The sequence below is a fragment of the Carettochelys insculpta genome, chromosome 5 (assembly GCF_033958435.1).
Source record: "Carettochelys insculpta isolate YL-2023 chromosome 5, ASM3395843v1, whole genome shotgun sequence".
Classification (NCBI taxonomy): domain Eukaryota; kingdom Metazoa; phylum Chordata; order Testudines; family Carettochelyidae; genus Carettochelys; species Carettochelys insculpta.
Window position 1 is genome coordinate 88,049,025 of NC_134141.1, and position 27,339 is coordinate 88,076,363.

The 27,339-nt window shown below is 46.0% G+C and overlaps 1 protein-coding gene across 3 annotated transcripts in view; it reads left to right on the forward strand.

Moving 5' to 3' along the window:
- Nucleotides 1-14,084: 14,084 nt before the first annotated feature.
- TENT2 (terminal nucleotidyltransferase 2) overlaps nt 14,085-27,339 on the forward strand; it is a 66,437-nt gene continuing 53,182 nt past the window's right edge. For 2 of the 3 annotated variants that reach the window (XM_074995465.1, XM_074995467.1), the window contains exons 1-3: nt 14,085-14,363; nt 25,404-25,592; nt 26,994-27,119. In XM_074995465.1, coding sequence (XP_074851566.1) covers nt 25,441-25,592; nt 26,994-27,119 — 278 coding nt within the window. In that variant the 5' untranslated portion in view covers nt 14,085-14,363; nt 25,404-25,440. The remainder of the gene's footprint in view (nt 14,364-25,403; nt 25,593-26,993; nt 27,120-27,339) is intronic. The other variant, XM_074995466.1, reaches the window with a different exon arrangement.

A 27,339-nucleotide genomic window follows, 5' to 3' on the forward strand; every position in this document is an offset into this window, starting at 1 on the left:
CTGGGGTATTCACCAGACGGTTCCCTGAAGAGGTCCAGAGACACCCTGGATGTTGCCATGCTCGAGGGGCCTGAGTCCAGGGCTATCAGCAGGGTCCCCTGGCTAGACTCAGAGTCACATGACTCCTGCACCTGGGACTCTAGCGGGGACCCTGGCTGCTCCAGCTCTGGTGGGGGGCCATGATCACAGTCTGCCAGCTGGGGGCACCATCCTTGTCCCCAAGAACTGATGGATCTCATCATAGAAGGGGCAGCTCCCTGCCCCGACCTGCGCCATGCAACTCGGGCCCACATGTAGCCCTGGAAGAGCTCCTTTACTTTGGCCTGTGCCTTCTCCAGGGTGCAGGCAGGGTGTCCGCATGCTGCCAGGGTTGCAGCAAGGTGGGTGTACCCTGGGGCATTCTGGAGCTTGGCCAGGGAGTCCAGCAGGATGGCCTCCTCACCCCAGAAGCCTAGGAGATCCTGGAGATCGGGGCTGGACCATGAGGGGGCCTGCTTCTTCATCCCCTGGGGTGGGTCCTGGGACCACATAGGTAGGTCCTATGAGGGCCAGAGGGGGCAGCTTTGCTGATCTCAGACTTGCTTGCAGTATCTGGGAGTGGCTTGGAAGACAAGCTGGCAGCCTGCGTGGTGGGTCTGCTGCTCACACCGTCTCAGCTTCCTGCCACTGGGTTTAAGAGTGGCCAGAGGCAGAGAGCATAGAGCTGTGATTGCTGTCAACAGGGTGTTCCCTGTGGCCAGCTGCCCAGTGCCAAGAAGGACTGTTCTGTTGACAAAAGTCTCCCCCTCTTCCCAGAGCATCCACACTTGTATTTTGTTGATAGAATCAGTCAACAAAAGTGTTCTGCCTCGTGGCGAAGAGGCAACACTGTTGGCAAAAATGTTGAGTTTTGTTGACAAAATTCTCAAGTGTAGACATAGGCAGTGACTCTTGGGGCGGGGGGGTCACCAAAGTAACCTCGAATAGGTCACCAGTTCTTCTAATTGCAGAAAACTACGCTATGAACACATTGTTAAGAACATAAGAACATAAGAATGGCCATACTGGGTCAGACCAAAGGTCCATCCAGCCCAGTATCCCGTCTGCCTACAGTGGCCAATGCCAGGTGCCCCAGAGAAGGAGAACAGAAGACAAAGATCAAGTGATTTATCTCCTGCCATCCATCTCCTGCCCTTGTACTGAAGGCTAGGGCCCCATACTTTACCCCGGCTAATAGCCATTTAGGGACCTAACCTGCAAAAATTTATCGAGCTCTTTTTTAAACCCTAATAGAGTCCTGGCCTTCACAGCCTCCTCCGGCAAGGAGTTCCACAGGTTGACTGTGCGCTGTGTGAAGAAAAATTTCCTTTTATTAGTTTTAAACCTACTACCCATCAATTTCATTTGGTGTCCCCTAGTTCTTGTATTATGGGAAAAGGTAAATAATTTTTCTATGTTCACTTTCTCCACACCATTCATGATTTTATATACCTCTATCATATCGCCCCTCAATCGCCTCTTTTCCAGACTGAAAAGTCCCAGTCTCTCTAGCCTCTCCCCATATGGGACCCGTTCCAAACCCCTAATCATCTTAGTTGCCCTTTTCTGTACCTTTTCTAATGCCAATATATCTTTTTTGAGGTGAGGAGACCACATCTGCACGCAGTACTCAAGATGTGGGCGTACCATAGTTTTATATAGGGGAAGTATGATTAGTACACCTGGTCCTACCAACAATAAAGCTTATACGTCAAGGGCAGGAACCAAGATTGGCCAAATGTTCCTTCCACTTCCATCTTACATTAACTCATTTCCAACCTCCCATTCTGATCAGCAGGACCACACACAGGCAGTGGATTGGCCTTCCGTCTCAGAATCTAAGATTATTTATAGCCGCAAGGTGTTTGATTTTCAGCTAGTAGTGGCTGGAGACACAAAATGGCTGAGTACAGTGACATCACATTCTAGGATACCACACAGTAATTTCAAGTTTTGGGGTTACAGTGACTGTCCACTGAAGCTGGTTAGTGTTCCAGTCAGGAGCTCAGTTGTGGTTTCAGGATGGCCAAACAATTCCTCTTCACCACGCCTAGGCAGGATCATTTCTTGGATTTCTTTGGAGTGGGATCTTTATAGGCCACTGGTGAGAGCATGGCCCCTCTCTTGCTTTAATCAGTGTTACTACAGTTTTAGAGCCTGTGCTTTCCAACTCCTCAGAGGTGAGGTAATGGTGGGTCAGTTCTATCTACGTTAGCTTATCTTGTGGGATAGAATCATTTGGGGCGTGGGGATTTGATGCCTCACTTTTCTTTGCCTCACTCACATAGATAATTGTGAAGATAGGTGACAAGATCTACAAAGGAGTTCAGACCATTTGGTGGGTCTCAGCTTGGACCATTTCATCTTGACCTCATCCCACAAGCTCCATCGAAACTGAAATAACTCGGTGGCCTCATTCCATTCTATGTCTCATGTGAGATGGCAGAAATGAGCTGCACAGGAAGTGGCAGTGCCTGACTCCCATTGGAGTTTCTGCGGGGTGACCTCTGTGGAGTGAGCATGGTTCAGGTACACAAAGGTGGTTGATATAATCTGCTGGAAGGTATTTGGGCAGAACTGGACTGAGAGATTCCAAAAGGGAAAGGCCCAAATCAATGCCTTCCCTGTGAGCAGGATTACTTCCAAGTTACCTTAGCATGGTCAGAGTGCACCTCTCTAGTCAAAGGAAGAATAAGAAGTGGCGCTGATTCACACAGACTTGAATTTTGGAGCAGCTCCCATCAAAGTGCTGTTATAGAGGGATAGGAGGTCCCAGCTTGGTTGCCAGCACAGCCAGATAGCCCCGGAGCACAGTGTTCTCTGGGTGGAGTTTATGGACTGGTTCCCCCAACTACTGATTCTTGGCTGTGGGATCTGTATCTGAAATGCTTGGTTATCTTTCAGGAGCCATATCACCTGCTTGTGCACTGCCATTGCCTATTGAGGTACAGGGAACTTTTCAGGGTCCATCCATGGCTATGGCCATTCAGAGTAGTCTGCAATGATCCAAGCAAGCTGTGGGGAGTCGGTGCAGCCAGTCATTCCTAACGGTTAGAGTCGGGAATCTAGCACAAGGATCAGTCAGGTGCTGAACCCCAGGTTAAATTGGAATCAGTATCAGGAGCGGTGTGAGGCAGGAAACCAGGAACAGAGGGCAGACCAGGATTAAGGAAAGATGGAACCAGGAGCAGGTTAGGAGGAAGGATCCATAGTACCAGCCAGCCAGCCATTTGTCTACTTGCTAAGACAGCTTCCTGTGCCTTTTTGTGATTTAAATATGCATCCCCATCTACTGGTGAGGCTAATCTTGTGCAATCAGGAGCTCTGTGGGTGGGAACCTTTGAGCTAGCTTTAATGGCCCTCTTCTCAAGCAGTTTGTGTGAGCTGCTGGGTGGCAGTCATGATCTGATCACTACCAATGACCTGTGAGCATGGGTTTGAGGCCTGTGAGTCCCCAGTGGGGGATATGCCAAGTGGAACTATGTACCCTGAAATTTGAGAGTCACAAATTAGTCCTGAGCCCACAGGCCTAGAATAATGAAAGCAAGTTACGAGCCTGCGCCTGAAGTGAGATATGTGTGCAGTCTCCTCTGGCCTGTGGTAGGACAAAATGAGGAAATAGCAGCAGTAGATACCTCTGCTCCTATAGTCCCATGTAGCTCCTATGGCTTTAGATGGACTAACAAGGCTGCTGCTCTTTGGTGTGAGCCCTAAAAATGGAGGTGGAAAGGGAATGGATAGGGGGACAAAACTAGGAACTGGATGGGGGTAGCCATGGCTGTGATAGTTCTTGGGGGTACCCAGACCGAGTCACCCATTCTTCTTCTTCCACCATGAGGGAAACTAACTGCTGCTTAAATAGCTGTATGCAACTTGACATTACCTGTTACCTATCCATGCATTCTCCCTGTGTTATAGTATCCCTTACTTTGCCCTGCAGGTAAAGAATGGGTCCGCCCTAGTTTCTGAGCCCCTTTATGCCACATACAAGTCAGCCCCCCTCCAATGAAAACTCACAGAAATACTAGATCTGCTTTCTCCAAGCAAATGGTGTCCATGTCAGCTTGTGAGATGCAGGTCAGGATCAGCTCCTTACTTAACGTCAAAGCACACAGAATAGTGTTCACTTCCCTTTTTTCTTGCTCCTGGAGCCACAGAGGGACCAGTTGCTAGCTGATAGTCTCCTCCCCAGGAATGGACATCCCCTTCCTGAATTGCTCTAAACAGACACAGTTTGAACCTTAAGTTTCTCAATTTCCAGGTGCAGGATGAGGAGGAGTGATAAATGGAGTCTTAAACTAGGTTGTGCCCTTCAGTGAGGCAGCAGTAAGAGGCAGCTGCTGTGGCATCAGGCCATTGTAGGAATGGTATGACAAACCCAGAGTATTTTGGATCTGCCTTTATTTTTGAATGTCCAATTGCAAATTTGAATAAAAACAAGAACTTATTTGAAAAACGAAGATATTCGTCACAAAAAGTTTGGCTTTTTGAGTTTCACAACCTAAGTGGTTCGGACAGAATCTAGGATCAATCTTGCCGTTATGAGTCTAACAGAATTGAGGGCAGATTGGGGCTGCTCTGCCCTCACACAAAAGCACAAGGAAACATCTGGGTGGTCACAATGGATGCTGGTATTCAAAAGATTCCAAGCTCACACAGCAGACAGGTATGTACCTTTAACAGGATCCACACTGTCATACATTAGAAGAATCACCTTGTAACCTGCTAAAAGAAAAAGAATGACTTGTGGGTTACAGCTCAGGTTGTGCTATTGTGACAAAATATACAGCTCTGAATACTTGGTAAGAACATGTCTTATGAAAAAAACCCATTAATCATGCCCACTACTATTCATTTCCTAGCTATTAAGCTTCTGGGTTTTGTAAATAATTGGTGGCACTGTCATTTAACAACTGATTTTTTTTGAAAAAGTATTTGGTTTTTTTTTAATATTAATGTATTGTCTCTGAATGTACAAAGAATATAAATCAGATGTACTATTAAAGACCTATATTATCTTCCACAAGGAAAGCTGCTTTTTTATGGACACAGAAAATTCCTTTTAGAGCTAAGTCTCTGTTTTGGCTTGCATCCCAGAACATGCTGATTTCTAAACGAACTTCAAAGTATACCACATGGGTATCATTTTTAAAAAGCTACAGTCTTCACTGTGGATTTTGGTCCAAATTAATCCCTGTTATTGCTTCATTTACTTCAGTGGAGGTACATTTCAGATTCAAAAATACTTAGATTTACTAAACCAAAATTTGGCCCTGAGATGTAATATGAGCATAGCTATATTTAAATATAAAGTAGTGTGTTGATACAAGTTTGGCTATTTCAGGCTATCTGGAAGACCATTGACATAAATGATGTAGTACAGCTCCATACTAAACACAAAACCATGTTAAAAAAACTAAGGTTTCGCAGCTAGACACTCAGCAGTCAGGATATGCCACAGTTAATGTTACCCAGGCAACTAACTGTATTTAGCATACATAATAAAAGGTGATTGCAAAGCATACCATTTCTCAAAAATTGTAGTACCCTGTACTTCTTCCCCATGGCTAACTTAGCTACAGGGAAGAGCAAGGGTGGACTCAAGGGCTCTGCAGGTGCTCCTGGCTCAAATCCTGCAGGCATTGTAAGGGGCAAAGGCCATAAGGAAAGGAGCTGCACACTTTTCAGAACTTAGCTGAAAGGAGTTCAGCCAAAGTCTCCCGCAGAAAAATAGATTTTTCTTCTTTAAGTAGCTTCCCTCTGTGTGCTCCACTATAGGTGTATCTGTGTCCCTGTGCTTCAGACTGGAGATTTTAGGTAGCAGACTCTCTCTGAGCCCACATGCATTCTCTGTCTCATGCCTTATGTCTAGGCTACTGAAGGCTGCATGGATGAACTGTCCTCAGCTACTTCTCAGGCCAAGGGTGGCTGAGACAGCATTAGCAGAGTCAGAGATTACTCATTTCTAAATGTAAATAAAGTTTATAGAGTAGCTGGTAGAGTTTATATTATATTGATTTTTTGGAGCATCAGCTTTGCTGGGCAAAGTTCCACTTCGTCAGATGCATGTATGGTCTTTGCCCAGGAAAGCTGATGCTCCAAAAACCTGTTAGTCTATAAGGTGCCCCAGGACTTCTTGTATGGTGGTGGTTTGTTTTCTCTCTTTTTTCCGTTTTTTTTCAGATACGAACTGACACTGCCACCCCTTTGATAATTATCTTGATTAACACTACACATCCCTCACTATACGAGCACAATTGGTTCCTAACTTTTTGCTCATAGGCAAAAACTTGTAAGAGGGACACTAAATTCCTGTTAAAATATGTGTAAAAGTCTCTGATTGGTTCCAAGTGCTCGGAGTGGCAGCAGGTGGCGCTGCTTTTGAAAGGGAAGTGAACCTGGGGTTGTGGGGGTTAAAGGCTCGGGGCAGTTTGGCAACATGAGTGGGAGAGAGGGTTAAAACGTGATGGCGGGTTGGGTGGGGGGGCAGGGTTCAGGCTGCTGCAGGTTGGGTCTGTGGGGCTGGCAGGGGTGTTAAGGCTGTGACGGTTTTCATCTGCGGAGCCGGCAGGGTTAGACTGCAGTGGTTTAGGTGCATGGAGCTGGCGGGGAGGTCAAGTTGTGGCAGTTTGGGCACGCGGGGGCTAGTGAGAGGGGTCAGGCTGCAGCAGGTTGGAGCTGCAGGGAGGGGGTAAGTCTCGTATTAGCGGGGGGAGTTCACTCATCCAGTGAACACAAGGTAAGTATATGTGTCCCTCGTTTAAGTGAGTACTCGTAAATAAAGTACTCGTTTAACGAGGGATGAGTATATTTCCTCTACCTTTTGTTTTATCATTGCAGCTTTTGAAAACAATACCCTCTATCTTTATGGTTTACTCATCTCTCCAAGAGTGGGAGAGAGAATGAACCCAAAATAGAGAACCTGCTGCAGAAGGTTATAAAACAAAAGCTACAACTATTTGGGCATATTTGCAGAATGAACGACAAATGAAAAATCAAGACCCTGGTATTGGGCATAGTGTACTGTTTGAATAGGAGAGGCAGACCCCACAGAGAATGGATAGATGATATAGTAGATTGGTGAGGAGCAAGTCTACAGAAACTAAGCCACTCCGCACTGGACAAGGAAAGATGGAAAGGAATCGTGAGAGAGGCGACGCCAACAGGCGCTGAGCCCATGGTTGTTGTTGTTGTTGTTGTTGTTATTGTTGATGATGATGATGATGTGTCCTTTAAGTGGTATGACATAAGATGGGAGGAAGGGAGGGATAGCTCAGTGGTTTGAGCATTAGCTTGCTAAACCCAGGGTTATGAGCTCAACACTTGAGGAGGCTGATTAGGGCAAATAGATGTCAGGGATAGTGCTTGGCCCTACCAAGAGAGCAGGGGACTGGAGTAGATGACCTCCTGAGGTCTCTTCCAGCTCTAGGAGATCTGTATCAATTTTATATATATATATATATATATAATCGACAGATTTCAGTTGCCTAAGTAGTCCCTGCAATCATAGTTAAAGTTCTTCTCTCCTCCCCTCCAAACCAGACATAGTGCTCTCAGGCTACCCTGCCCAGGATGGCCACTTCTATCCCATCACAGCCATAGGCCTACTCTTCACTCAGGACCATAGAAGCTGCTTATACTTCCCCTGACAAGCAGGTCATTACCTGGAAGGTCCCTGACTCCTTATCCTATTCAGCTCCCAATGCCACCTTCTTGAAAGCTAGTAAAACTTGCTGGACCTATCTTGTGGCTTACTACTGTTCCCAGTCATAAGACTGATGAGACTCTAAATGAGTTACTACTGCACATCTACCTGCTCCCTTACAAACTTTTACTGCTTGGCCTGCCACATAGGGAGGAACTACCTTTTCATCTGATAGGAATCTTGGCGGGGGAAATGCATGATCTTCTGCATCACTTTTGTTGTTCCACTAACCATTTTAAATCTGCTCCTTTGCCCAAGTGCCAAACTCTAGTACTTGCTCTCCCCCAGCTGGTCACCAGCCATCAAAGACAGAGAAATCATGATCCTGGATGATACCCCAGATGTAGTAGGGTGGGCTACATTCCTGCCTCTTTACATGATAGGAAGCAGTTCAGACTATCCTGACAGTGTAACCACCATGCCACAAAAAGCAAACAGGAAGAAGGTATGAAAGCATTTTTGGGAGAAGCAGACAAACAGGTGATGGAGGCTGAAATCATTGGCAGAATGAATGGACTGCCATGATAAGACATAAGAGATACATCTTGAACCTCTCGAGTCTGGCACTCTGATTCAGCATCATCTGTGCTCCAGCATGATTTTAGCTGACCACACCCATGATGAGTGGACATCTGGCAAAGTTTCCTGTGATCTCATAAAGTTAGTTTACAGCTACCAGTCCTGGCTCTTAGCGTTCTGTGCTGAACAACAGGAAGTCCTGTGGCACCTTATAGACTAACAGAAATTTTGGAGCATAAGCTTTCATGGGCAAAGACCCACTTCATCAGATGCATGAGTGGGGGGGGGGGCGCTTCAGAGGGGTATTTAAAGAGTGGGATCCCAGTGAAAGGGAGTGCCAGAGCTGAGAAGGTCTATTCAGTCAAGGCAGAACAGGCTCATAATCAGTAGTATGTATCAAAAGAGGAAAACCAAGTCCGATCAGACAGGGGCATAGGGGCCCACTGTCAGAGTCTAATGTGGAGCTGTTAACACCCAGGGCAGAAAAGCTGATTTTGTAAGGGGCCAGCCACTCCCAGTCTCTGTTTAGTCCTTGGTTGATGGAGTCAAATTTGCAAATAGATTGCAGCTCAGTGATTTTTCTCTCCATTTGATTTTTGAAATGTCTTTGTTTTAGGATTGCTACTTTTAAATCTGTTACTGAGTGTCCAGGGAGATTGAAGTGCTCTCCAACAGGTTTTTGTACATTACTGTTCCTGATGTCTGATTTATGTCCATTTATTCTTTTACATAGAGACTGTCCAGTTTGGCCAATGTAGATTGCAGTGGGGCATTGCTGGCACATGATGGCATATATTATATTAGTAGATGTACAGGCAAAGGAGCCCCTGATGGAATGGTTGATGTTAGGTCCTGTGATGGTATCACTGGTGTAGATATGTGAGCAGAGTTAGCAGCAAGGTTTGTTGCAGGGATTGGTTCCAGGTTTAGCATTACTGTGTTGTGATCTATAGCTGCTGGTGAGAATTTTTTTAAGGTTGGCAGGCTGTCTGTAGGCGAGGACAGGCCTGCCTCTCAAGGTCTGTGAGAGTGAAGGATCATTGTCTAGGATGGGCTGCAGATCACTGATGATGCGTTGGAGAGGAAAGCATGTTCTGTGCTGTTATTTAATGCTAATTTCCTACTAAATGTCTTCTAAGAACCTAGTAAGCAGCAGAAGTGTTGGTAATGCTGCTGTATAATATTGACTCCCATGGTTCATCAAATTCTCTGGTTTGGCACCAGTCAGGTCCCCATGGTATCATATCAGAGAGATTCAACCTGTAGTTGCAAGGGTCTGAGTTATGTAATGAGCAGAGACTTGAGAAGAGGGATGTGATTTGGTGTGAACCTATGTTCGGCATATGAATTTTAGTTATTATGAAAGTGTTGATATGAAAACTGATGTATCATGGAATGCCCCTCTGTTTACGTGTATCCAGCATGAGCTGAGAGGACCTAGCTGGCATATACCCACCAGGCAGGGACAATGAACTGTACTTCATTTTAACTGCTGTGCCTGAGTGGGAATTTGAGTGGATATGTAAATATTATGAGTCCCGATTTTACCTGGAGATCTGGTCATGCTACTGGGGAAGAAGCCTAAAGAGTGGAATATTCTCAAACCAGACAGAGCTGACAAACCAGAAGTTTAAAAGGGACTTACAGAGGGAGGCCTGAGACAACCATACAGAAAGCTTTGGGAAGGGGACAGACTGGCCAAGATCTGGGAAGGCAGGCTATTGGGAGAAAGCTCCACATTTCAGAACACAAGCCATGTCTTGTCCCACAGGATTGACCCAAACCTAAACAACACTTTTGAATGGTGAGGAAACCGAGACAAGGAAATGTGTAGGGCTCGCTATTAATGTATACAGCTGTACTTCGCTCATGTAAATAAGAAAAGAGCGGTAGTAGAATTCTGTTCAAATTGTCCTTCATGTGTTACACATATCTTATGTCCTTTGAAAATGTAAACTATGGGCTTAGAACATCACATGGCTGGAATTCTGGGAAAGGCTTCAGCTATAAAGGGAGTCTTCAGGATACATCCACATAACAAAAACCAAAAATACAAACACAAGCAAATAAATCAAAACCCCCAAAAGCAAAACAAACCGCCCCACAACAGTGAAGGGCAGAGCCTTTTTCAATGGATGTGGGCTTGCAGGCTTGCACAATAGGGCTAAAAATAGTTGTGTAGACATTTGAACTCAGGCTGAAGACCACGCTCTGAAACCTGATTAGGGAGGTCTCACTGCCCTGTCTCTTGCTCAAGACAGAACACCTATCCTGCTATTCTTATGCTCACATTGTGAGCTGTCATAGAATCATAGAATCCTAGGGCTGGAAGGGACCTCAGGAGGTCATCGAGTCCAGCCCCCTGCTTCAAGTAGGATGAACCCCAACTAAGTCATCCCAGCCAGGACTTTGTCAAGCCAGGACTTAAAAACTTCTAGGGATAGAGATACCACTCTCTCTCTAGGCAACGCATTCCAGTGCTTCACCACCCTCCCGGTGGAGTAGTTTTTCCTAATATCCAACCCTAACCCTCTCCTTCTGTAACTTCAGACCATTGCTCCTTGTTCTGTCATCTGTGACCAGTGTGACCAGTTTCTCTCCATCCTCTTTAGGGCTCCCCTTCAGGAAGTTGAAGGCTGCTATTAAATCACCCCTCAGTCTTCTCTTCTGCAAACTAAACAAGCCCAAAACACTCAGCCTGTCTTATAGGTCATGTGCTCAAGCCCCTTAACCATTTTCATTGCCCTCTGCTGAATCTGCTCAAGCACATCCACAACCTTTCTATACTAGGGGGCCCAAAACTGGACTCAGTACTCCAGATGTGGCCTCACCAGTGCCAAATAGAGAGGAACGACTTCTCTAGATCTGCTTGAAATGCTCCTCCTAATGCACCCCAATATGCCATTAGCCTTCTTGGCTACAAGGGCACACTGTTTACTCATATCCAGCCTTCCATCCACCATAACCCCTAGGTCCCTTTCCATTGTACTGTTGCTTTGCCAGACGGTCCCCAGCCTATAACAATACTTGGCATTCCTCCGTCTCAAGTGCAAGACTACATTTCTCCTTGTTGAACTGCATCAGATTTCTTTTGGCTCAATCCTCCAATTTATTCAGATCACCCCAGATCCTATCTCTACCCTCCAATGTATCTACCTCTCCCCCTAGATTTGTGTCATCTGCAAACTTGCTGAGGGTGCAATCCACTCCCTCCTCCAGGTTATTAATAGAGAGTTTGAACAACACCGACCCCAGAGCCGAGCCTTGGGGCACATCACTTGAAACCAACTGCCATCCAGTGTGGTATGGCTAGCCTCATTCCTGAGCTCCAGGCCTCTGTTCAGTCCACCAGCCCCTTAGCCAGGATGCTGTTGCTCTTCTTGAGACAGGGGGTGTAATGGTGGTCTAGGGGGAACCCAGGCCCTACCCACTCATTCCAGGTTCCAGCCTAGGGACCCTATGTGGCTGCTACTGGTGGGAAGGGGCTCCCCTTGCCATGGACACCCCAGCTTTTCTCCCTGGGCCACCTCCCCAGATGATTTCCCCCACCCCCATACCTCCACCAGGTAGTGGCAGCAGCAGCACATTTCCCCTCCTGGATCGGCTCTCTCTGTGTGATCAGTCCATTTCAGCCACACACCAGATCTCAGGGCCACCTAGGTAGGGACCTAGCCCCTTGATGCTGAATACCACCCCTCTTGCTACTCTCCCCTATCACCACTCTCCCCCCCCACCCCCGGCGAAGGGTTTTTTAAAGGCAGTCTTAAGTGGAACCAGCTGGCCCCAATTGACCTAGGGCAGCTTCCTCCCCAGCTGCTCCCACTCTGCTTATTTGACAGCCCTGCTTTTCCCTCTTGTACTCACCCCCTGCTGGCCTTACCCTGTCATACCAGACACTAAGCCATTGACCACTACCTGTTGGGTCTGACTGTCCAGCCAGCTTTCTATTCATCTTATAGTCCATTATCCAATCCATATTTCCTTAACTTATGGGCAAAAATGTTGTGGGGGACTGTACCAAAAGCAAAACTGTTCAAAACTCTCAGTCCAAGTAAGTTGATCTTCTAGGCCGGCAGTGGGTAACCTGCAGCCAATGGGCCAGAAGAAGACCACTGCATAGGGCTCCAAAACTTCTACGAATGACCCTGAATGTGGTAGTGCAGACAGTTGCAAAGTTAGTTCGATGTAAGGTGCCTTAGACTGACCTAAATCTGTGCCTAATTCTGTAAAATCATGACATGGGGAGTAAATGAATAAGGTTGTTTATTCTTTCCCAAAACACAAGAATGAGGCTTCACTAAATGAAATTAATACGGAGCAGGTTGAAACAAATAAAAGGAAGTATTTCTTCACCCAACACATGGTCAACCTGTGGAACACCTTGACAGAGGATGCTGCGAAGGCCAAGACTGTAAGAGGTTCAAAAAAGAGCTAGATAAATTAATGGTGTGTAGGTCCATCAATGACTGTTAGCTAGGATGGGCAGTGATCATGTCTCTAGTTTCTGTCAGAAGCTGTGTATGGGTGACAAAGGTGGGATCCCTTAATGATCTCCTGTTCTGTTCACTCCCTGTGGGACACTTGGCACTGGCCACCATCAGGATTCAGAGAACTGGGCTAGAAGGGCCTTTGATCTGCCACCATATGCCAGTTGTTATGTTCTTAAGTCTTACTCTGCAAAGTCGTCCAGTGCCAATTCAACAGTGGGTTCAAACCACCAGATATCTGTCATGCTGTGGTTATACTTTTGAACACTACATACCAGATCCTAACCAACCAGCTCTTCTCATCCACTCCTTAGAAGACTGCGCGGTGGTATGCCTGGTTTCAGGCCCGGCCTCAAGGCAAAGTGAGAGACTTCAACAGCCGATTACAAAAGGAGGCAAGTGACCTGCAGTTCATGCTCAAATTCGATACCCTGAATCTTGGCTTTAATAGAGACAGCAATTACCTCAGACATTACACGGACAGTTTCCCTCCCTTTGACATTCCTAATGATCTCAGGCAGAACACAGTATTTCGCACCCCTCACCGCCCCCTTCAGTTCTATGTATGATTTGTCGGGATTTAGTTCAATGTTTTCATCTCTCTGTTATAAACCTCAGAAAGGGAGCTGAGTTAGTCTGTACAGTCCAAAACAACAAGAAGTCCTGTGGCACCTTATAGACTAACGGATATTTTGGAGCATGAGCTTTCGTGGGCAAAACCCACTTTGTCAGATGCATCTTGCATCTGACAAAGTAGGTTTTTGCCCACAAAAGCTCATGCTCCAAAATATGTTAGTCTATAAGGTGCCACAAGACTTCGTGTTGTTATAAACTTGTCAGTGCTGTACTGACATTGTGATATCTCCTGAACGGAGGCAGTGGTTCTGCCTCACCAAAGCTCATCATTTAATAATTTGGTTAGTCTTTAAAGTGCTACACCACTGCTGGTTAGCTTGGCCAACTGCAAACCGCCTCCTCTCCTGCAGGGAGACCGGCGGCTGCCTCTGGGCCCTCCGCTATGCTGCCCCTACCCCGCAGCTTCCTGCAGCCTAGCATGCCTCGCTGCGCGCCCCCACCCGAGCATCAGCGCATGACCCTGCGTGCCCCAGAGCATATGGCACAGCCGGGCCGCGGGCCACTATGATGTAACAGCCCTAGGCCGCCGCGGGAGGGCAGCGCGGGCCCACAGCGGGGAGCGCCGCCTAGCGGCTGAGTTAGCAGCGGAGGTGGAAGGTGAGTGACGCAGTCCGCAAGCGGCTCGCACCGGCGCAGCGGTCTGGGGACCCGGCGAGGCGTGCGCGCGCGCGCGGCCTGCCACACAGATCGTCCCAGCGCGCGGCCAGAGGGCCGAAAACGGAGCTGTCACGCGCACCTGCGGCGGAGCCCGACCGCTCGTGCTGCGCATGCGCGCGGTCACCCGCGTGAAGCCGGGGGATGGGAGGGACAGCGCACTCACGTCCGGCTGGCGCTCACTGGATCCGGGTCAGAGGGCGGCTCTCAGCTGGGCAGCCCCTGGCCCGGTTGGCTTCCGGTGAGCGCCTGCCGGGGGAAGCCGAGCGAGCCGTCTGTCGCTGACTGCCTGGGGCCGACGAGGCCCCGGCTCCTCCACTGCCTGTCTCGGCCCTCGGCCAGGAGTGAGTGTCCCGGCCCGGGCGCGGGTCCAGCCGCGGTTCCCCTCTGGGGGTGGCTGGCTGGGGGAGTCGCTGCTCAGGGAAGAGGGTGGGGACCAGCGCCCGCGCTCCGCTCCCGTCCCGCCTGTTGCTCGGGCACCGATATTGCGTCCTGGCCTGAGCGCGGGGTACTAGGGCACTTGGGGAGTGTGTGCGCGCGGTACAGAAGCAGGGGGATGCAGAGGCGGGGACTGGGGCACTGGAGGCGCGTGGGGGTGCAGAGGCGGGGGCTGAGGTCCTGGAGCGGGTGTGGGGAGCACAAAGGCGGGAGTTGGAGCACTGGAGGGTGTGTGGGGGGTGCAGAGGCGGGGCTGGGGCACTGGAGGGTGTGGGGGTGGCGTAGAAGTGGCAGTTCGGCACTGGAGGGTGTGTGTGTGTGTGAGGGTGCTGAGGTGGGGTCTGGGGCACTGGAGTAGGGGCATGTATGTTCTGGACAAAGGTATTGTTCTGTGTTGTAGGGGCTGGCAATATGTAGGAAGATGCCCTCAGACACTAGAGTACAGTGCACTTGAGGTTTGTGTGTGTGTGGCAGGGGGGTTTAACATATACAGATCTAGGAGCTCAAGGGCACCAGGTGCAAGGCACTTGAAGGTGCAGCACTGAAGTCTGGCAGGACTAGATTAGGCCACAGCATGCTGCAAATGCAGGTGTGACTCTGCCAGGTTGGAAGCATGTGGTGTTAATATTATTAATGCAATTGTTGGTGGGCACAGAAGCGTGAAAGTGAATATATAGTGTATGGAGCCCTGGGAAGGGTGTGTGTATTAAAGGTGACATTAAGAGTATGTCTACACTATGAAATTAGGTTGTATTTGTTAAGGTCAGTTTCTAGCACCCTATTTTGTAAGTGGAAGGTGGATGTCCACACTTGTACATAAACTTGGTGGAGTGTGTTGCCATTAGAATTGCCAGGTTTGACTTCATCAGCAATGCACTGTGAGTTTCTGTCCCAGTGTGTGATGGGACAGAAATGTGCCATGGGCCATTCTGGGTGTGTATCATCTCCATCTGATAGGGCACTTGTCTCTTCTCCCTGCCTTTGGAAAGCAATGGCAGAAAATATTCTTGTGCCCATTTTCATACCCGTACTGGTACAATTACATGGCTAGCATGGAACTCGTACAGTTTAAAACAGTTGTGGCAGGTATTGTGAGCACCTCATGCATTGTGCTGCAGTATGTGCAGAGCCTAAGTAGCCATCAGAGCGATGAAAATTCCAAGGATGACACAGACATTTACGAACGTGAGACACAGGAGTGGGGGAACGGGGAGATGCTGGCTGCACGTGATGCTTTGTACACTGTGGCATGCTGGTTCTGGTGCCATGAAACAAGCTCAGACTGGTGGGACCACATTGTTCTGAAGGTTTGGGGGGGCGATCGGTACAAAACTTCTGCATGCATAAGGCCACTTCCTTGGAACTTTGTGAATTGCTTTCCGCTGCCCTGAAGTGCTGTGATACCAAAATGAGACCTGCTCTGACAGTTCAGAAGTGTGTGGCAATAGCTCTGTGGAAGCTTGCAATGCCAGACATTTACTGTTCAGGGGACAAATTTATGGTGGGGGGTTTCTGTGATCCAGGCAGTTGAGGCAATCAGTACCCTTTTGCTACGAAAGACAGTGACTCTGGGAAATGTGCAAGACATAGTGGATGGTTTTGCTGCAGTGGGATTCCTTAACTGCAGTGGGGCGAGAGATGGAATACACATCCCTATTCTGGCACCAGACCACCTTGCCAAAGAGTACATAAACTGCAAGTCATACTTCTCCATGGTATTGCAGGTATTGGTGCATCATAAAGGCCTTTTCATTGACATCAATGTGGGATGGTCAGGAAAGGTGCATGATACATTATTAGGACCTCTGGACTGTTTAGAAAGCTGCAGAATGGGACTTTTTTTTCCCAGACCAGAAAATTGCCATGTGCTTCTCCTTCCCCTTTGCCGAGGCATTGAACCTTTCTTTTCCCCCAGGGTCCTGTGGAAAGGAGGTGGAGTGGGCAAGCATGGCAGTGTGGTTGTGCTACGAGGGCTTTGTATCTCTCGTAGCCACAGCATCCTTCTGCTCCCTGCTCTGCTTGGACAGTAAATATGACCATTCCCCTAGCACCCTGGGGAAGGGAGAGGGGTAGTCTGGACATAGTGAAGCAGCTTGTGCTATCATATAGTGGCTTAATGCTGCTTCCCGTAGGTTGCAGAAAGAGATATTAGTCTGCTTAGAATAAGAAAAATAGATAAGGAGCAGATGCCGACTCAATGTGTGCACAAGTCCGGTCATTGTGCTGCACTGTTCTGTGGTGCTGTGACTCCAAATTACCTACTGGTGGCTTGGCGTGGAAAGGTGTCTAACTGAGGAGGTCAGAATAAGGCAGGTCTCCCCAAAAACCTTGTGTGAAGAAGTAGTGTACCTGTGTGAGAGCTTTACAGAGATGTGCAAGGATGCTCTGTCCACAGACATATTAGCCAGCTGTTCTGGGTGCCCCGGACTGTGTGGGTAAAGCACCCACCACAGATCTCACCCAATGGCTTTAACTCATTTGTAGCATTATTAAAAATGAGAACTCCGCCAAAGTGACCTCCCTGTCATTAGGGTCTGGCTGTGAAAGGTTCTGGAAGGAGATCCAGCATTACAAAAAGTTCCTAACTGTTGGCGAGATTAGCTGCACCATTCTTCTGCTGACCATTGTTGTTGTCATCCTCTTCCCCACCCACGTCCTCCTTGCTGTTGCCAGAGGATTCCTGAGGAATTTCTTCAGCAGTATCCATGCCTTGCTTGGGGTCAATGGGTCAGTCCCTAGAATCCCGTATAGCCATTTGTAGAAGTGTCATGTTTGCAGTGATGACCCGGAACTCCATTTGCTTCCTTTGTGTTATGGAATGCCTGCCTAAGCTCCTTTATTTTCATGTGGCACTGCTGAGCATCCATGGTATACCCTTTTTTTTTCTCCATGTGCTGTGAGATCTTGGCATATATGTCTGCATTTCTTTTGCTGCTTCTTAGTTTTCCCAACACTGATTTGTTCATCATCTCCCCTCTCCTCCCTTCCATGCGATGAGGTCCTTGATCTCCTACATGCTCCATGCTGGAACTCATTGGTGACCCTGGAAATTCATTGCCAGGTGTACTGCTGATGTGAGCTGCCTGCTCTGCCTACGATGCTGGCAAAACAAGAAATGACATTCGTGTTTTCCTGGGTTTCTTCCTGCACAGCTGGAGAGCAGCAGAGATAAAAATGATGGCCAGACTGGTCATGTTTGCGTACTGTGGGACACATCAAAGAGGCCAAGGATGTCAAATTTCACAGATCTCTGTCTGCGCTACCCTAAGGTCAACCATGTAAGGTCAAATTTGGTGTTACTTCTGGTGAAAAGCAAGAGTACAAAAACCGACCTTAGGAAATCTTAAAATCAACAGAATGAAACCCTTAGTGTGGACCATCTAGTGTGGACTGATTCCTTATAAATTTGATGTAAGTCACCCCATAAATTCAAACTAATCTCCTAGTGTAGACCAAGCCTGAGAAACAGGGTGCTGAAAACGAGTGTGACGACTGTACAGGATGTTGAGGATAGGAGTTGTACATTGAGTCAGAAACAAAGGGAACACATAGATGTAGTATGTTGATTGTTGTGCTGAGTCCTTGAAATATGCATTGTATACTGGGGGAGAGAGTTTTTACTGTGTCTGTGCTTACATATAGGAAAGCTTTGGGATTTTGGCGTTCTGGACCTAAGCTTTGCAACATTTTTTCCATAATTCTGCAGTACCCTGATGAGCCAGACTAGAAATTCTACATTTAATGAAGTATCTGTTTTTTCTTGACTTAAATGCGAGCTGAATAATGGGCTGAATACAATAGCCCTTGTTCCATTTATATTTTTTATATATAATTCAATTTATTTTATGCTGTCTCCACATTTTTAGTTTTTCTCATGTCAAAGATACTTTATTGGCAGTACAGAACTAAGTTGGAGAAATTGTTGAAGAGATATTAGAGGATTTGGGGGCAGCTAGGTAGGGGATATCTGGGAGTTTTGGCACCTGGTAAGATGTTTATAACAGATTTCAAGGCATGAAGGGACCATGTGATCATCTAGTCTGACCTGCTGTACTCCACAAATGGTAAAACTATCCCAAAACATTTCCTAGACCAAATCTTTTAGAACATTGTCCAGTCTTGACTTAAGCATTATTAGCGATGAGAATCCATGACCCTTGGTAAGTAGTTCCAGTGGTTGATTACACTGACTCTCACAAATTTACTCTGGACGGGGTTGGAGTGGGGTCAAGGGCAGGAGGAAACTAAGGATCCAAGGATTTCATTTGTCCTTTTGTGGCTCTTTTGGCCGCAGCATTGCTGCAGGAGCTGGTTATTCAGCATGGCTCCCCAGATCTTCTTAACAGTCAATGCTACCCAGGAAAGAGTCCACCACTCTGTGATCATGGCCTATATTCTTTGTTCCCAGAGGTACAAAGGCATATTTCCTTGTACCAGTTTACTACACAATCCCAATCATTCTATATCAGTGACCATTCCTCTTTAGTTATTTACTACTGCTCCAATTTTTGTGTTAGGTGCAAACTTCATCAATGACAATTTCATGTTTTCTTCTAGAACAAAGCAAAAATGTTACATAGTGTGGGCCAAAAACTGATTTTTCTGTGACCCTCCTGAAAACACACTTGATGGGTGATGATTCCCTGTTTATGATTACATTTTGCAACTGGTCAGGTTTATTTTATCCATTTGATATGTGCCATATTAAAAAAAATGTTGATATAAAATGAATCAAATATCACATGATACCAAGTCAAGTGCCTTGCAGAAGTCTTATGTCAAGAGTAGTAGTACCTTTAGCAATTTAGTTTGTAATCCCATCTAAAATAGATATTAAGATAGTTTGTCAGGATTTATGTTCCATAATCCTATATCAATTAACATTATATTACATTCCTTTAATCTTTATTAATCAAGCCCCACATTGGCCATTCCGTTATCTTGCCTATCAATTTAATTATAGGTCGATTAGACTAATGTGGTCATTCTGTTTACCTTTTTAAAATACTGGAATCACATTAGTTTTTTTCTGGTTTTCTGGACCTTCTGTGGTTTTCCAAAATTTATTTAATATCAACACTAACAATCCAGTGAACTCCTCATCCAGTTCATTTAAAACTCTTGGATGACAGTTCTGTGGGTCTGCTGGTTTTAAAAACGTCCAATTTAGAAGCCGCTGTTTAACATGCCTCCAAGATATGGAGAAAAAGTTATATGACATGGTTGTATTGTCTTTTTTCCCCAAATACAAAACAAATATCTGTTGGACTTTTCTACTTTTTCTGCCTTGTTAGTAATTTTTACCATTTTCCTTTAATAATCAACCAATACCATTGTTACAATTATTTTTGTTCCTGATAAAGTTTTAAAAACTGCTTATTCTTAATTCCACTGGCAATAGAGTTTTCCTCATTTTCCCTTGCTTCCTTTATTGGGTTTTTTATAATTCCTAGCCTCTGATTTATATTCAGAAGTGTTACCTTCCCATATCTTCTAGTTCAGTGATGGGCAACAATGAATTGTGAGTTGGCCACATGAGTGGTCCTCCTTCACCTCAGTGAGCTGCAGCAGGATGAAGCCCTTTTCCTCCACACCATTGAGTTACCCAGCCCACTGAGCCTCAACCAGTTGCTGCTGGAACTCCACCTCACTACACCCCATTTTCACAGCACCTGGATTCTTTGTTGAGCCCCCTTCCCCACCAGATCCCCCTGCTTAGCGCCAGTGACCTTCACTTGAATTCCGCCCCCCCACCCCCCCGCAGGGTCCCATTCCTTTGAAATGCACAACCCCACAATGAACTGTGCATATCCATATTGCCTCTGTCTGCAGTACCCTCAACCTACACTTCCATTGCCCCACAATAAGCCTCTTTTCATTTAGGCTCAGCCCAGCTCAGCAGAATCTATTTGCCCCACACCTGGATTTGGGGGCCAGGGTTGAGTGTGCATGCAAGACTCTCTTGCTATCTTGGTGTACATGGTGTGGAGGGGCAAGGCCCCACAGTGTTTCCGGGTGTTTTCTGGGTTTAAAGAGTCTGGAACAGATTCTCTACTGAATGCTTGTCCAGAGAGATAGGTGGGGTTGGCAGGATGATCTCCAAATTTCATGTAGCCAGGGTCTGTGCTTCCCATTGCCATAATGGTGCCACCACATTTATTGCCAAATACACTTTGCAGAATTTTAATATTTTAGTGTAAAATTCCCTAAGTAGTATAATACGAACCATCACCAATGGGTCCTGCCTAGTCAACTTCAGAAGCCTATCCTGTCTTAGAGTCATGTCCCAGCTTGGCTATGGGAAGACAGCACACCATTGCATTGCTTGCTTGTCCCTTGCAGAATGTTCTTTTCATTCTTCTAAGTACTGAATCCCCAGAAAGGATTGTCTGTGTTTGAGAGAGCTCTCTGTGGGCAAACCTAATTTTCTTATGTTGGGATGAGCTGTCATTTACAGGTTTGTCTTGTACATCTCTCCCTTGGGTCATTTTGATCTTGAGGCCTCTTTCACAGTGTCCATGTTGAGGACCTGGCATCAACTAGATATGTCTAGCTGTGTAGAATTCATCTTGAGCCACAGCTTGCCCATCCTTGTCTGTCTCTCCAACTGTATAGAATGCTGCCTTGACCTTTTTTCTCTGGTGGTTACAAGCTGCCAGGGCTACTCTCTGCCTCTCCCACACATCCCCCTTTGGTGGCCAACTCCTTTTCTCCTTAATCTTGGAGTACTGATGTTTTCTGAACCTGGTTATCTCAGAACCGCTCATCTTATTTGATTCTTAGTCATGTGTCTACTTGCTCCTTCAGTCTAAGTTGGTGTCATTTTAGGTTAGTCAGTTATGCATGTTAGAATCTGTTTATATAGGGGAGAAAAATGGTGCTGTAGTTATACTGGTGTACCTTCCCATATGGGCACTGTAGTGATAAAGTAAAGCTGGTAAATTTCACCCTTAAGACAACCCTTACATAAATGTTTCTGCTAGAATAATCAGTATTGTAAAGAAATATAAATATTGACATAGTTTTCAAGCATTATGGTAACTATCACCATTTACACAAACTGAACAATTCATATATTTTGAGCTGTTGGTTTAGGCTGTGTTCTGATTCAGGAAGGTAATTGGTACATTGAATTATACTTGGCATGGTTCTTCACACCCATTTTTTAAATGAAAGTTTGGGTTCTGGAGTGTAGTTGTCTTGAAAGGATATCCTCCAGGTTTTATTGCTGGGGACAGGGGAGGGTTCCCCGGGAATACATAAGGACCTGACATATATGAAAGAAGGTACATTTTAAGTGATGCCGAAAACTGTGTGTGGTGCCATTATTGGTGTATCTTGTGCTAGAAATGATCAGTTTTTGTTTCTATGATACCTAGTTTCTGGCTGAGGTACAGGATTGGGTTTGCCTCATCCTTCATCATCTGTGAAAGGCTGGCCCTAGTCCTATCTCCAAGGTGTCTGTCTGCAGGATAAATTCCTTCTTGAACTTTGGGGTTGTGAATACTGGATGACTTCAAAGGGCCATCCATAAGTCAGTGAATGATTTTTTTTTTTTTTTTTTGCTGTATTGTTTCATTTGATTATCCCTGGACTCTGTCTGTATTTTTTATTCGATCTGTAAGTGGCCATGCCCTTGTGGCACAGTGAGGGATAAATTGGGGATAAGACTTCACGGTCCCCCAAAACATCCTGACTTGCTTTTTTTCTTACTGGTCAGGTCCAGTTTTGTATAGCCTGTACCTTGTTCCATTGGAGTTTTGCCAAGCTTGTACATACCAAATCACCAAGGTTTTGGCCTCGGTTAGCCCTATTACATACTTGCAAGGGTTGCCAGTGAGATCAGCTTGTTTAAGAGCATTTAACACCACTTTTACTTTGTTTAGATGTATTCCAGTCAGGGCTGGGGATGACTGTCATCTAACTAGGCAGTGACAAACTTGGCATGAGGCATTCATTACTTGTTGGAACCACGTGGGGGTCCTGTGAAGTCTGAAAGGGAGGATGGTGTTTTGGAAGAGGCCATCGGGTGTAGAGAAGGTGATCTTTTCCCTGGTGTCCTTGACCAGGGCATCTGCCACTAGCCTTTTGTCAGGTTTGGAGTGTTTAAGTATTGGGCTTTGTCGAGTTGATTGACTAGCTCTTTGATGCATGTTGTTAGGTGGGCATTGAACTGAGATAATTCATTCAACTTCTGAAAGGCATTACAAAGTCTTGGGGTGCCATCAGGCTTGGGGACCAAGATGACAGGGCTGGACCATTGGCTGTGGGATTCTTCAGTGACCCCTAGTTGAAGCATCTTCCTCGCTTTGGCTTTTGGCTCTGGTATGAAGTGTGGCGTTATCGTTCTGTGCATTTCAGGACAGGCAGTGATCTAGTACTGGGCCATTACTGTACAGCCTGGCTGCATGGAAACACATATCTTGGTTCTGTTGGATCATATCAATGACCTCTGTTTATTGTTCTGGGAATAATTCAGGGAATATGTTCTCCTGCCCCTGTATACTACCAGCCTGGGGCAGAGTTCCCTGCATGACTAAGCACATTTCTTTGTCATGTCAGGATTCTAGAGGGTTGATGTGGTAGATATGCTCTGACTGTTAATAGCCTGATTTCTTCACTTTATAGTCCACCTCTCCAGTGGTTTCCACTGTCTCACATGGCTCCTGTCAACTGGCCAGGAGTCTGCTTTCTGTTTCCAGTCACCGGGCTGAAATCTGTGTTTTTGCCCAGTGGTTGTAGTAAGTCTGCTGGTTCTCTTGTGCATTCTCCAAATGCTCCTGTACTGTGGTGGGTCACTCAGCTTTATTCGTTCTTCCATCTGTGCCATGTGATCAATGACCTTCTTCCATGGGTTGGGTCAGTTCTCCTGGCTATATCTAGAATGCCACAGAGTGGTGCCGGTATGGTAGCTCGAAGCAGGAGAATTCAGTAGAGGTCTGGGGAGCGTTCCATATTACAAGCATCAGGTATGGCAGAAGGGTATCCAGTCTTTTCCATCCTAGGTCACTACCTTCTGAATCATACCTTTGAGGGTATGATTAAGTGGTTCAAGTAAGCTGTGTATTTGAAGATGGTAAACGAAGGTCCACAAGGCCTGGAGGCAGAGCAGGGTACATAAGTTGTTCATCAACCTTGAGCTGAAGGACGGGCGGGGTGGGGAGTGGTGGTCTTGGTCCAGGATCTATCTAGGGCTAGCCACCCTAGAGAAAATCTTGATCAGTTCCTTCACTATTACCTTGGATGTCAGGCCTCGTAGAGAAATAGCTTTGGGGTATGACATGGCATAATCAAGGATGACAAGGATATGTTGGAGCCCCCAGGCCAACCTTTCTAGTGGTCCCACTAGATCCATGGCTCTCATTTCAAAAGGGATGTTACTTACCTGTAGGGGTACCAAGGGGGCCCTTAGATGTGGTCAGGACTGTGCAGCTGGCACTCTGGGCAGGAGGCAGAGTAACACCTCCTTAAGACTCTAGCCAGGGTCATCTTATTTACTCCAGATGACTCCTGAATAAGTGAGCTAGCTCTCACACTGCACTTCTGTATTTCCATGACACTAAGAGCTGCCCTACCACCTTCCTTTGTATTTGCAGCACTCAGTATAACAGGTCGTGTTTGATCATGTAGTAGGACGTTAGGCCTTTGTTTTTTCCTCTCTATGGGCATGCCATTTATCTTCACCATCTCCTCCCTCACATTTACATTTAGACAATCAGATGTTTGTTCTCCCCAAAAAATGCTCATGCACCTAATTTTGTGGGGTTGGTTTTATCTCCATCTCCTGGCTTGCTCCCACTGGTATTGATGACCACTTCCTGGTCATCACTGGTCCGTGTTGCCCTGTGGCCTTTTTGACTGGGTGTCTACCAACCGTGACAGTCTTCTAATTTACCATATACCTTGGGTTAGGCCCACAACATGGAAATCCCACTGTTGGCACCACAAATGCAAATGGCCAGCATTGCCGTGTTGGGCCTCAGGTTTTCCCGTGGTAAGATGGGCTAGGGTGGTACCCTTATCCACTGTTCTTGGGTGTTGTACAATATGCTCATTCCCTGGTCGTGGGGAGAGGGCAGTGGGAAAGGGATCTGAGTGTGAATAAATTGGATTTCTTACCACCTTCTCCCTTACCACCTGGTAGGGTTACCCTCAGTCCTTGATGTTGTGGAGGGCAGGGGAAAAAGACTCCCTGCTCTGCTGGGGCAGGAACTTACTTCCTCCAATTCGCTGATCTTTTAGAAATGCACCTCTTTTAGAAATGCATCTCTCCTTCCTCATTTCATATAGTCTGTGAGTAGCAGAGATTTTATTAGATTCCCAACAGGGCCTTGACTGACTACAAGTGCTTCAGTTAGCCAGTGGTAGCGTTCATTAAACTGAAGGGAACCATGCTTTCCTTTGCTTACAGTTTATATATGTCCCTACACCCATTCTCCTACTGCTCTCTGGCTCTGCTGTATCACACATTATTCATCTTGAACATAATATAGTTCTGTTTATTTTATGGTCAGTTCCACTTTCTGTTTTGTATATATTAACCAAGTAGCGTTTTGTTTCTTTTAGAGTATTGCCTAAAATGTTTAACTTCAAATAGACTATTTACGTGGAAAACCATTTTCAGCAAGATATTAGAAATGCCCACCACAGATTTTAGAAAAGCATTTTTAACATGGGCAATTAATCAAGTCCCTTTTGAAAGAAGAATTTGCTACATCAGGTTAATTACCAATTAAAATTATTTTGATTTACACAGTGCCTTCTAACAGGTGATAAAATACCTGTAGGATAAGGCTGAGAAAAGCGAAGGTGATTTCTCTAATTTTGAATATTCTAGTTGTTCAGAGGCAAAATTTGCTAAATTAGTGTGTGATTTGAAAATAAATACATATTCAGTATTTTGTCATCTGTGTAATTTCAAGATATTTTTTATAATGTTGATCTAGGTAGAAGAATACATGTTCACTTTCAGTGAAGAAGAGCATGTTCCCAAATTCCTCCAACTTGGGTCGTCCACCCTTCCTTCCAAAACAGCAGCACAATAATTTCTTCAACGAGCTTCCTCTGAACATACCACCCACTCTTCTCTCTCACCAGCAGATTGTTGATGCTCGGTTCAACTTTCAGAATGCAGCGTAAGTACGGTAGACTTTCCGAGTGGAAAATCATTCCAGAAAGGCCTGTGCTTTTTAAAAACGGATTTATTTTCTGTTGGTGGGAAGAATCAGATGAAGACCGTTCTCTCAGAGAATTAACAAACGTTGCTGTGAAATGAGGCCCGAAACAGATCTTTCGTTGCAGGAAAGTAATTTCTATTTATCACTGGATGTAGATGGTGAGTTATAGGGGCCCATGGTGCACTGGCACCAAGAAAACGCTGACCCAGACTCCACCCAACCTTGCTGGTACTCTCTGTATACCCTTGTTGTTCCTTGGTAACTTAAAACACTCTGCCACTACCACCCCTAGTAGTGTAGTGGGGCTAGAGCAGCTTCCTGATTGATGCTCATTCATTCCCTGCAGTTGCCAGCATGTGCATTTCTATGGCTTTGGGCAGGATGTAGTGCTATCTCCATGCCATGTTCTTCTCCAGCTTTTGGGAGAATGAGGGGACAGGGGACGGGGGCAGGAAATGGGCAGCAGTGCCTGGAACCGAAGGCCCTCAAACCCCATTGTGCATCTTGCTCCCACCAGAGACTACGCTCTCTCCCTTCCCGTTCCTGCCCTCAAAGTCCCAGCACCTGAATCCCAGACCCCCATCTGCATCCAAACGTCTGAGGGCCCCACCCTTTGCCCCTCCTGCACCCAAACTCTCTCCAAGAGCCTTTGGCAGGTGGTAGTGAGGGAGGTTGATTGGTGGAGGGGTGCAGGCTCTAGGCATTCTGGGCATCACCAAAGCTTCTGAAAGCTGCTGTCCCTGTCACTGAAGGGTGCGTTTCCCCCACTCCCTGATAGTTTGTACTTTATAACATATACAATGTTTTAGTTTTGTTTAGAAATTTATTCATTTTTAACATTTTTAACGTGGATTTTTAACTGGTGGCCTGCATATTCCATTACTCTTCAGTGATGCTTGGAATACACACCAGCACAATACACGATGCATCACAGCAGTGGGAGCTAGTAATTCACATTAGGTCTTTGAGGCTCTTAAATTGAGAATATGTGGGATGGAGTAGGGTGTCAGTGGGGGAGATGAATAAGGGAAAAGAACATTTGGCTGGAATTCAGCTTTTAAAGCATGAATATTTGCTTGAGAAAAATCATTTTAGTATGAAGTGTCATGTTGGCTTTGACTTAGTTTGCAAAGTGCCTTTTGTATTTGTGCTCTTTACAGTGACTACTTTATTTTTTTATTCAAATAAATTCCATCCCATGAAAAATATTCGTCTCTTCCTCCTTTGAGATGTAAAGAATAAACATACTATTAACAAATAGGTTATGTATAGTTGGGATATTCTGCTGAATCTTTGTTGGAAAGTGTTTAAAAAAAATCCCAAGCCATCTATTATCTAAATAATACTTATGGACTGTAGTCTTTCTAGAGCTATCTTGAGTGGGAACCTTTCAACTATTCCAGCTGTTTCACCACAACCATTGACATATGGAAATGGCAGCCCCGTACCTACATCAGCTGCACCTACATTATTCCGAGGCAGGAAGTAAGTATTTGTTAGTGTATAATTACTTATGCTTGTAATGCACAAAGAGGTGGTTTTCTGAGAATCTTGACAATGAGATAACTTTGTATTTTTATTTAAAATTGTCTAGAATCAGGAATATTACATAAAATACATTTCCTACGAAGTAATTCCAAGTTCATTCATAGCAGCATTTTTAAGGATTCATACAACTGCTTTTGAAAATATTAGCTCTGGCTGA